This window comes from Triticum urartu, chromosome 3, assembly GCF_003073215.2.
Source record: "Triticum urartu cultivar G1812 chromosome 3, Tu2.1, whole genome shotgun sequence".
In the NCBI taxonomy this organism is placed as follows: Eukaryota; Viridiplantae; Streptophyta; class Magnoliopsida; order Poales; family Poaceae; genus Triticum; species Triticum urartu.
In genome coordinates, this window is record NC_053024.1 from 6,843,057 (window position 1) to 6,855,085 (window position 12,029).

Below are 12,029 nucleotides of genomic sequence, written 5' to 3' on the forward strand. Positions count from 1 at the left end.
TGAAGGAAACATCAACGTCTTTCTTCCGCATTCACCAGTATAAAACTTTACGGGGGAATAGCTACGGAGTAGGGCCTGATACATATGTCCTAGTCAAAGGCCCAAGCCCATCAGGGTTACAACCCAAGAGGTCATCATCCATCATCCAATGGATACTTCATAGGAAGACTAAGTGCCAACAGTGAGACAGCACATGACACATGTGGTAAGCAATCTAAACAATTAAAAAAAGTGCCAACGGTCAGATATCACTCCCCCCTCCCCACCCACACACAAAACCGAATAAAAACTATGAACCAAATTCAAAATAACTTCATCAAAATAGTTGACCCCACAAAAACCATAAACCAAATTCTAAATTGAACACCCCAATAGAATGGGAGAGCTTCAAAATTAGGGAGCATAGTGTATTTATAGACACACACACACAACTCGAAGACAGGGGCTATACACAGTAGGTACCAAATATGACTGAGTGTGTTTGGCAGTTCACATCGTCAACTAGTACGAGTCTTCTTCTTCTTGGTCGTAACGCACGCTTGAAACACTAGTTAAAAACGTAGGTACAAACACCCACATCAGTACACACATCTCCAAGGAATATCAAGCAGCAGCTGTCACGCCAGCACAGTGGTGCTCACTTGCTGATCTTTGTCAGCCGCGCCGCCGTCTTCCCCGAGCAGGTGCCTCGCCATCTCCGGGTCCTGGCTCCTCGTCTTCTTCTCCTCGCTCTTGCCCCACAGCACGAAGTAGAGCCCGATGACGATCAGCACCGCGCCGATGATCCTGCGCACAAGCAGCCATGGATCATGTCAGTCAGACAAGTGCAATGGTGCTGTCAAAATGCTCGTGTATGTGGATTGTATCTCTGTGCTTACCCTCCGGTGTAGAGCTGGTCGCCGAGGATGATGGCGGCCATGACGGCGACCGCGACGGTCTGCACGGGCTGGAAGACGGCGGTGAAGAGCGGGCCCCCGCGGTCGATGCACCAGATCTGCAGCGCGAACGCCACGCCGGAGGCCACCAGCCCCGCGTAGAGGATGGTGAAGAGCTCCCCGCCGGACCGCACCTTCCACCGGCTCAGGTCCTCCTCCGTGAAGGCGGCGATGACGAGGAACTGGAGTAGCCCGAAGACGCAGGTGAGGGAGATCACCGAGAGACGCGCCGGGTACCGCTTGAGGACCGGCACCTGGAGCACCATCCATCCCGACCAGGAGAGGCAGTGGCCGAGGATGAAGACGCAGCCGAGCGTCCAGTTGAAGATGGGGCTGCCGGAGGTCCAGGAGAGGACGGCCTGCACGTGCAGGTTGTGGCTGAAGAGCGGCAGGCCCTTGTAGAGCGTGATCACCGTGGCGCCCCCGATGCTCACCACCGTGCCCACCACCTTGGCCACCCCGTGCCGCCGGCCCAGGTCCACCTGCTCCAGCCGGAGGACCGCGGCCAGCACGAAGGTGATGGCGGGCACCATGTTCTGGATCGCCGACGCGTACGTCGGCGACAGGTGGTACAGCCCCAGCAGGTAGAACCCCTGGTTCGCCGTGATCCCGATGAGCGCCAGCACGAAGAACTCGGCCAGCAGCGAGAAGGTGAGCGGCGGCCTGTCCTTCCTGAAGAAGAAGAAGAAAAACAGAGACACTACCAGGATTCAGAAAACCGTCCACCACCATTGCTGGAAGAAGAAGCGGAGAAGAAGAATGGTGGAGGCGCGGACGTACTTCTCGAGGAAGTAGGCGAAGGGGGCGAGGAGGGCGAGGGAGATGACGTTGCGGTAGACGATGAAGACGAGCTTGCTGATGCCCATGTTGAGCGCCGCGCGGCTGACGATGTGGAAGCCGGCGAGCAGGAACTGCAGCGCCAGCACCCCCATGAACAGCTTCACCTTCTCCCGGTGCGCCGCCGCCGCGCCTGCACCCACACCGGCCTGCAGATCCCTCCCCATCTCTCCCTCTCTACAATTTGTCAGCGATCTACGTACAGAGAAATAATACAGATTACTAACTGCTTGTGGTTGTGTTGAGAGGAATTGGAGGGTGCAGGGGTATATATAGTGGCCGCCATTGTTGCTGCCACTGGCGCATCATCCTCCGGTGGCCTCTCCTGCCTATCCCGGTGTGGTTGTCCTGTCCTTGAGCAGTAGACGGACACAGGACAGACATACATGGTCCTGGTAACTGAATTGATCCATGGCCTAATGCCTCGCATAATTGCGCTGCGTTGCATCAAAGCCCATGATGCAATCGCTTTACCCCATTCATTACCCGTCACGTGCACGCCGGATTACCAGCAGCGATCGATCAACACCTCAACTAATTGCGGCGGGCAGCCCATGATGCATCGCCTTAATTTGATTCTCAGCAGCAGAAATGTTTAGGGGATGCATTGGTGCCATGTTCTATCGCCCAGCATCCACACAGACATGCACATATACTATTTGCCTTTTATTCCTTGACCAGATACGTGATGTGTTGATTCTCTGGGACGTTTTAACAGAAATGCGCTGTGATCTACAGGAGACCATAAATAAATACCAACAGTTAAATGGTACACCTGTCCATGTAGGCAGGCAGGGTGCACATTTATGGCACGAACATCCTTGTAAATCCAGTCTACATTCTGAATCAGAATCCTCACAGACGTATAAATAGATACTACTATTTGCTAATTAGTACATGATGTGTACATACATTCTAATTCAGTCATTGTCATATGTAGTTATGTACAGACATTCTAATTCAGTCTAGTTAATTAGTACACCCGTTCATCACTCAGCATCCACACAGACATGGTACATATATACATACTGTTTGCCTTTTATTCCTTCACCAGCTGATACTCTACTTTGATTCTCTAGGACCATTTTCAATAGAGAGTACTGACTGAGATGTGCTGTGGCCTACAGGAGATTATAAAAATGCCAACAGTTAATTAGCACTGAGATGCAACAGCAGCGACGTCACAAGTTCAGATCCAGACCACCCTAGTTAACTGGTTCAGTTTTGCATTCTGAATGTTCATCAGTCATGCTCATGCCACATCCCCTTCAATCGATCTCTCTTTTTCCCGCTGTCGGCGTGCCGGCGACGCACTGTACGATCGACCATGAGCGCGGTTTTGACTCCATGTTCTTGGTGGGCATGGAGGGGTTTTGGATGCATGCCGTTGCCACTTGATGAAATGGTTTCGTAGATGGGCAGTGGGTACGTGACAGGTCAGGCTGCTGGGTTTTCAAGCCCGCAATCAGTGAACAGGAGGGCTCCCCCTGCACCCCTGTTCTATCCCTGTCCACTTCAATGCGATGCTTCCTGCATCCTTCTCGGAGTGATCTATTTTAGTTTATCCTCTTGATCGTCTTGTGATCCATCCATGATTCCCTTGAGACGATCATGATGATTCATGAGCAGTCTGATCCTAGTGACATGGACGGCAAGGCAAGAGATCATCATGATTCATGCGTGTTGTGCGGTGAGAGTTTTTCAACTTGGGATCAACTTGAGATGGTGTGGACATGATGGTTCATGAGTGGTCTGATGAATGAGTGAGATTGACAGCAAAGAGGGAAGGAGGAGGTGGTGGCATGGTATGGGTTTCTTCCTCTTGCATGTGTGAGTGTTCCTCCATGGAGGACCAAGAAATAATCACCAGACAGACAGGTCAACGGGGCCAGGTTAATTATCGGGATACGACGAGGTGTGCCTAGCTGTGTGTGTGTCTGTGGCATGCAGCAAGGTTGCATGTTGCAGATATATAGATTGAGTACCTTTTCTGAATGGGAAAAAGAAATCATCACACCCACCATATGCCCATGTATAGATTGCTTAAGACCAATGCCAAAAAAAAAATGGTGACATGACCTGGAATTTGCGGCCTAAAAAATCAGTCTTGTAGTAGTAAGATTTAATGTTAGTTTTGTTGTGCAAGTGGTGGTGGAGATTGGGGACAGGGAGGGGAGATGGCATGTGACAAGGTATACATATATCGTTAGGAGAAGTTGTAAAAGATTCTTAACGGAATCTGTCATGCATGTGATCAGAAAAAGCTACTACCTATATTTTATTTTATTTTTTGGGCAGCAGATCCGATCAAAGTCAAAGCCGTTATACCTGTTGGACGGAGCTACGTACGTACGGTAGTTGCATATGGGAGACAGGCTGATTTCTGATTTCTGGGGAGGATGCGGGCCGGCTTGGTGTGGTTGATGATCAACTGCCCGGCGACATGAGTATCCAGGCATGTTTCATGTCAATAATGATGTGGGATTCTGCAAATAAACAAAATGATCTGGGATGCAATGTTAAGCAAGTTGCTGATGATGACAGAGAGATGGCTCTACAATTTTGTAGGAAATGGTTGGGGTGAGGATCTTTTTGTGGTTGTATGTTTTTGCAGTTGCAAGTTGCAACTGGTCTGTTGGAGAAGAGTAAGCTGAGCTGATGAGAGTGGCCTTGAATAACGAGGCAGGCCATCCCAATTGGCAATTGAACTTTTTTTTTTCTGGAGAATAACTGGAAGTCTGGAACTGGACATGGCGTATGTGGCGTCTTCTCTTACATGTTAGTTTGATGTACAACCATATCTAAGCAGAGACCACTGACCAGACAGATCCTCTGGAAACCCAAGCTTCCTCTAAAAAAACAAAATCTGGTTACCCTTGTTCTTCATGTGTGTGGACTTGTTAAACCGACGATGCTCCTTAATCATTCCTTAAGCTTAAAAATAGCCGACATTCCTTCCGCAGCTTACTCGCCACGTAGACAGCTCGAACATCAGAAGCAACCAGTGCAACCTTTCGCTGATCCACCTCCCGGGCGATCTTCAATGGATTTTCCCTTCTTTTGCTACATTTCGCTCAAAAGGTTGAAGGGAGATAGTGCATCAAGTCATTCGCATGGGCCAACCCTTCGACCAAAGAAAGGGAGACTTGATGACGTCATAGGTGGTTTGTCGCATCTTTCTTTGGCGGTGTTTGTTATACTCTATTATTTAGATCGCTTTGTGGTGATTCTTTTGGGATCAACTAGATATGGTGGGAGGGACCTTGCTCTCGATTTTGTTAAGTTCACCATCTTGGTTAGGGTTGTGTGGAGGCGGCAATGTCTCTCTGTAGGAATAATGTCTCCCACGTTTGATCCCCATCCCATTGGTGCATCCACCATCGTTGGAACGCATGTAGAGATGCATCGGATCTTGCGGGATTCGGTCGGTGATGGTCTTCGGTGATTCTGTTTGGATCTTATCTTTGTTCGTTTTTGTTTGGGTGTTTACATATTTGATCCTTTCGATTTAGGACTCTCTTCATCGGCGATGGTTGTTGCTCTGGTGCGCTAGTTCTATGGGGTTTAGCATGACGACTTCTCGATTGTCTACTACAATAAGGTTTGCTTAGCTCTGTTGTGGAAGGGGTGATGAGGGTGATGTGCTTCGACTCACTTCACTGCTTGTAGTCGTCGCTAAGTAATCCACGAACCTAGTTGTTTTTTTGTTACATCTGGTGTTCTACATACTACCATGATCGTCTTCGAGTAGTTCCAGTCCTTGTAGTCATTGCTTGGGGATCCAGGGACCTGTTTATAATTTTTGTTACCTCTGGTGTTCTTCGTACTACCAAGATTAATTATTAATAGTTCGGAAGTGTCTCCAAAAAAAAACTCTATATGGTGTGACCATGATTATCCATTAGTAGCTAGTGATGGTATAGACGACAAGAGATCATGCATGGTTGGAGTTTCTCTCCTCCCATGCTCTGTGTTCCCTCCGAAAAGACCGAGAAATAAGCACCCGAGATGAATGAGATGGCCCGTCCCGGGCTAGAAGCAGAAACTTTGAGGCTAGGCAAATTTTAACTTGATCGCTCTTACCTCCCCTTTTTACATGGGAAATAAGAAGGTAAGAGTTACTCAGAGTCACTACTTAATGAAATCAGCGGCTTACATCTGTTATATACTCTTATCTCTTATTTGAAACAAGGAGGTAAGAGGAACTATGTTAAAACTGCTCGGCTCCCCACAAAAACAAGTCCAGTTAAAGTCATTCAAAACGTTTCCATAACTCAAAAGCATAAAAAAGCCATAATTAGCCTGAAGAGATATCTCCTTCCTTCGACAGTGCCATCGCCCAAATTCCAGGGACATTATTGAGTTTCAGCCTTCTACAGTGTGGCCACTCCTCGTCACCATTGATTGAGAACAAGCAGAGCTCCTCACCGGCTTCTCTCCTGTATTGGTAGGAAGGCATAATCAGAGGTTTGAACATAAGTGTAGGGACCATGCGGTGGAAATGTTGTGGGAGAAAAAAACTAGTCAAATGAGATACGAGACGTTGGAGTGGACCCACCTCGTCCGAGTCTGCATGCGGCACTCATCACAATGGGCGAAAAGAACGAGATGGTAAAAATCCGCGTAATGAAGGAGGTTTCGAATGAAGGATAGAATGAACGACGCAGATATCGCCACAACATGCACGTAGCGGTCATCACAATGAGCGAAAGAACGGATGAGATTTCCGCTATGAATGGCACGTGATGGTAAAAAAACGCTTCCATCAAATGTAAAGAAATAATACATAAATATAGCGCGGTGATGCACAGGGGAGGGGGCTAGTGCCCCCCTCCCACGCTTTAACATAAGGTGGGGGGAAGGGTTCACGCCCCGATAGTCCTAAGTTAACTAGTCTTTCATGGTTGGTAGAGTTATGTAGATTACAATTGCGTGTCCATTGTTTTAGTCTAATATGTTTTCATGTTTGTATGAGCTTTACTACCGTGTGCAGGTGCCGCGAAAAGCCATCATCTTGGATGACACCCCTGCATTTGCGTCAACAGTTACGGATGTGGAAGATGTGAAAATTGTGGTGAGGCTCTTATCCTTCTGGCTCAACAATGGTCTTTGTTGAACCTGCGACGAGAAGATCACGTTCGCCATCCCCGAGATTGGCTACTCGAATTTGGATGTCAACTCCATATTCGAGATGCACCCTCTTTAAATACCCAGTTTGGGTCCCTTTTTGTTTGTTTATCTGTCTGGCATGTTTGTTTGTCTCAGTATTTTTGTTTGGCTGTGCAACTGTTGGACATTGCGTCTGTTCCAGATAAGGAAAATACGGCCACTCAGAATCGAACACAAGACCACTTATAGAGGCACGCCTGTAGCTAGCCAATAGAGCTATTGGGCGTTAGAGACTTTCTTGTCACCACGAAACACAAAAGGCTATATTCAGCGACAGAGTTACTTAGACTCACTACTTAATGAAATCAACGGCTTAGATTTGTTATATACTCTTATCTCTCAGGTGAAAAGAGGATGTAAAAGGAAGTATGTTAAAACTGCTGCGGCAGATAATTAAGGATTTGACCAGTTCAGCTTAGCTCCCCACAAAAAAAGAAGTTCAGTTAAATTCGTACAGAACGTTCCCATAGCTCAAAAACATAAAGAAATAAAAATGAAAAACTCATACTGATAATTCGTCAGTCCTCACCCTGAATTAGTGGCAACTTTCACCGGTCGAAATGAGTCAACGCTCGAAATCTTTTCTCTATGGTTGGAAAGTGCAATCCAACACCTGAAACTCTGAATCTTTCAGTCCCTATGTCAGTCAGTCCGGCAACCTACGGTACGTGTGTGAATTGAACGCATGACTAATGTTGGGAACATCCAATTTTAACATCCCAGGACAGAGAAAATAAGCAGACGCATGTGTGCGACGCGACGATATGACAAATCTGCTGTCGCCTGTCTATGGATCGTGCTATGGCTACTGTGCGACGACAGCGCCCATGCATCCATGATCCCTCCAATGGCAACACCGCAGCTGCAACCTCTCTTTCCTCTAGCTCGTCTCTTTTCTTCGTCCCTTTGTGTCCTGACTTTGTATCATGATTGTTACAGCAAGCTAATGCAAATGTAGAATGGTGGATCCACAGATCAATCAAGATGTGTGCCGGATGCTTGTCCATGGCATGATGAAGTAGCATCCATGCGTGGCAGATAGATCTTGTTAGAATTAATGGGCTAGGCCCATAGCAATTTCTGAAATCTCAAAGCCCATGTGTAAAATGGCAAGTGGTGGTGCTAAGTTTAGTCCCACCTTGGAAGTTGAAGAAGAGTTGGACCTCTTTATATAGTGGGTTCTCTCTACCACTCTAAGTGATGTGTGAGAAGAGAAAGGGAAAACCACACGCGCGCGCTCGCTCGCCTCGCCGGGCCGTGGCGAGGCGACATGCGACATGCGCGTGAATGGTCCGCCGAAATCCGGTCCGTCTCCTTGCAGGAGCGCAGCTTCCTTTTGCCGTTTTATTTTTATGTCTTGGCAGACAAGTTTTTTGATTTCTTGTCCGGTAAGTATACGAATTAGAAACCGAGTCGGTTTGGGATTGTGGTCGCGACACAATACCGCCTCTGGTCCTAATATATATACAGCTACCGGCTGCGGCCAGAGATACACCGAAAAACACCTAGGGTTTTGCCTCATCTCACAACTTGCGCCGCCATCGTAGTCTACTCCATCCCAAACGCCGGCGTGCATCGGCGCGTGGGAGAGCAGGTCTCCGGAACCGTTCGTCTTTGCGATCCTGCACCGGGAGAGGACGAATTAGGTTTTTGGGAAGCGCTGTGCGCGACTGCTCAAATTCGTCATCACGGGTCGTCTTCCGTCCAAGTCGGGCGGTGCTACTGAGCGCAGCTTCCTTTTGCCGTTTTATTTTTATGTCTTGGCAGACAAGTTTTTTTGATTTCTTGTCCGATAAGTATACGAATTAGAAACCGAGTCGGTTTGGGATTGTGGTCGCGACACAATACCGCCTCTGGTCCTAATATATATACAGCTACCGGCTGCGGCCAGAGATACACCGAAAAACACCTAGGGTTTTGCCTCATCTCACAACTTGCGCCGCCATCGTAGTCTACTCCATCCCAAACGCCGGCGTGCATCGGCGCGTGGGAGAGCAGGTCTCCGGAACCGTTCGTCTTTGCGATCCTGCACCGGGAGAGGACGAATTAGGTTTTTGGGAAGCGCTATGCGCGACTGCTCAAATTCGTCATCACGGGTCGTCTTCCGTCCAAGTCGGGCAGTGCTACTCATCGTCGTATTCATCGCCGTCAGCAGCAGATCGTCGCCAACATCGTCATCAACACTGTCGCACCCATAATAGCTAACGATCAGTACGCCCAACATCCTCTGTTCATGTCTGTTTCTACAGCTACTGTTACGTGTTTGCTGTTGTTATGCATGTCTTGCTGTTCTTCTAGTTTGCTAGATTTTTGCATGCTAGTATCTCTTCTAGTCATGAATTATTTACTGGAATTAATCATGAACTTGCCTAATTTTCCAACAATCCAAAAACCTAATTATAGGCAATTTCCTGAGTTAACTATGGCTGGATTCGCTGATGCACTGAGGCCGGATAAGTTTACCGGTGTGCACTTTAAGAGGTGGCAGGTGAAGACCACGCTCTGGCTTACTGCTCTGAAAGTTTTCCACGCTAGTGTTGGTGCTCCAGAGGGAATGACCGACGAAGATCGGAGAAAATTCCAGGAAGCCCATACTATGTTTGTGGGATGCATTCTGAGTGTTCTTGCTGACCGTCTGTGTGATGTGTACATGCACATAAACGACGGAAAAATTCTGTGGGATGCACTGAATGCAAAATTCGGTGCATCAGATGCAGGCAGTGAACTGTACATCATGGAGAGTTTTCATGACTACAAGATGTTGAATAACTGTTCTGTGGTTGAACAAGCTCATGAGATACAGTGCATTGTGAAGGAACTTGAACTCCTTAAATGTGTTCTACCCGACAAATTCGTGGCTGGGTGCATGATTGCAAAGTTGCCTCCTTCATGGAGGAATTTCGCCACAACTCTGAAGCATAAGAGACAGGAGATATCAGTTGAAAATCTGATTGCATCTCTTGATGTTGAAGAAAAAGCTCGGGCTTAAGATACCACCGAAAAAGGAGGTGAGGTTCAGCCTACTGCTAACATGGTGCAGAGGTACCCACAGAACAAGAACAAAGGGAAGAACAAACCTGTTTTCAACAAGCCTACCAAGACTACTACCTTCAAGAATAAGAAGTTCAACGAGGCTGAGCTAGAGTGCTACGCCTGTGGGAAGCCTGGACACTTTTCCAAGGAATGCCCTGAACGTGCAGACCGCAGAGGGAAAACAAGCTCCAAGACTGTCAACATGGTGACCGCTAGCAATACTGATGGGTATGGTAATTTACCTATTGTGCTTTCAGTATTTCAATCATCTTCGTGGTGGATTGATTCGGGTGCTAACGTTCATGTGTGTGCTGACGTCTCCCTGTTTACTTCTTATCAGGTCGCAAGGGATTCTTCCGTCCTAATGGGGAATGGGTCACATGCTTCTGTTCGTGGCATTGGCACGGTGGATCTGAAGTTTACTTCGGGAAAAATCGTGCAACTAAGGAACGTGCAGCATGTCCCTACTATGAACAAGAATCTAGTTAGCGGCTCCCTTCTATGTCGAGATGGGATTTAAGGTAGTTTTAGAGTCCAATAAAGTAATCGTGTCAAGATTTGGACAATTTATAGGAAAAGGCTATGAGTGCGGAGGCTTGTTCCGCTTTTCTCTTTCAGATTTTTGCAATAAGTCAATAAACCAAATTTGTGCTAGTGTTAATGATGATGCAAGTATTTTGGCACTCTCGTTTATGTCATATTAATTTTGGTTTAATGTCTCGGCTATCCAGCATGAGTTTAATTCCAAACTTCACAGTTGCCAAAGGTTCTAAGTGCCATAGTTGTGTGCAATCTAAGCAACCTCGAAAGCCTCATAAGGCTGCCGAGGAGAGAAACTTGGCACCTCTAGAACTCATACATTCTGATCTTTGTGAGATGAATGGTGTGTTGACAAAAGGTGGAAAGAGATATTTCATGACTTTGATTGATGATGCGACTAGATTTTGCTATGTTTATTTGTTGCAAACTAAAGATGAAGCATTAGACTACTTTAAAATCTAAAGCTGAAGTTGAAAATCAACTAGAGAGAAAGATCAAGCGTCTTAGGTCCGATCGTGGTGGAGAGTATTTTCCAAAAGTTTTTGATGAATTTTGTGAGGAACATGGTATTATTCATGAGAGGACGCCTCCCTATTCACCTCAATCAAATGGAGTGGCCGAGAGGAAAAACCGCACATTGACTGACTTGGTGAATGCCATGTTAGACACTGCTGGTTTATCTAAGGCATGGTGGGGGGGGGGGAGGCTCTATTGACTTCATGTCATGTCCTGAATAGAGTTCCCAACAATAATAAAGAGAAAACCCCTTATGAGGAGTGGGTTGGGAGAAAACCATCACTTTCTTATTTGCGCACTTGGGGATGTTTGGCAAAGGTCAATATTCCTATTCCTAAGAAACGCAAACTTGGACCAAAGACAGTGGATTGTGTCTTTCTAGGGTATGCTCAACGGAGCATTGCTTATAGGTTTTTAGTGGTAAAATCTGAAGTACCTGATATGCATGTTGATACTATAATGGAATCTCGTGATGCAACATTTTTTGAGAACATATTTCCTATGAAAGATATGCATAGCATTGCTAGATTTTCTTCTGAGATAATTCCTGAATCTAGTACAACTGATGAATATTTCGAACAATCACATGAGGAAGTCCTTGAGAAGGATAACAATGAAGTTCCTAGAAGGAACAAGAGACAAAGGATTGCAAAATCCTTTTGGTGATGATTTCATTGTATACCTTGTGGACGACACACCCAAGACGATTGCAGAAGCATATGCATCTCCGGATGTAGATGATTGGAAAGAAGCTGTTCATAATGAGATGGACTCAATTCTTTCTAATGGAACTTGGGAACTAACTGATAGACCATATGGTTGTAAACCTGTGGGCTGTAAGTGGGTGTTCAAAAGAAGCTAAAGCCTGATGGTACTATTGATAAATACAAGGCGCGGCTAGTGGCCAAGGGCTACACTCAGAAAGAAGGCGAAGATTACTTTGACACCTATTCACCCGTTGCTAGAATGACCACCATTCGAGTGTTACTTTCCTTGGCT

At 46.7% G+C, this 12,029-nt stretch overlaps 1 protein-coding gene and 1 long non-coding RNA gene across 2 annotated transcripts; one reads left to right on the forward strand and one right to left on the reverse strand.

The window, feature by feature from the left end:
• Positions 1 to 338: 338 nt before the first annotated feature.
• LOC125542323 (WAT1-related protein At3g18200-like) lies at positions 339 to 2,108 on the reverse strand. Its single transcript, XM_048705307.1, has 3 exons — positions 1,716 to 2,108; positions 879 to 1,607; positions 339 to 786 (listed from the first exon to the last, which is right to left on the reverse strand). The coding sequence occupies exons 1-3, from the start codon at positions 1,937 to 1,939 to the stop codon at positions 618 to 620; spliced, it is 1,122 nt and encodes a 373-aa protein (XP_048561264.1). The 5' UTR covers positions 1,940 to 2,108; the 3' UTR covers positions 339 to 617.
• A 7,964-nt stretch (positions 2,109 to 10,072) lies between these two features.
• LOC125547552 lies at positions 10,073 to 10,401 on the forward strand. The gene is made up of 2 exons (XR_007300709.1): positions 10,073 to 10,202; positions 10,315 to 10,401. It is a non-coding gene; the product is annotated as an uncharacterized LOC125547552 (long non-coding RNA).
• The last annotated feature ends 1,628 nt before the right edge of the window (positions 10,402 to 12,029 follow it).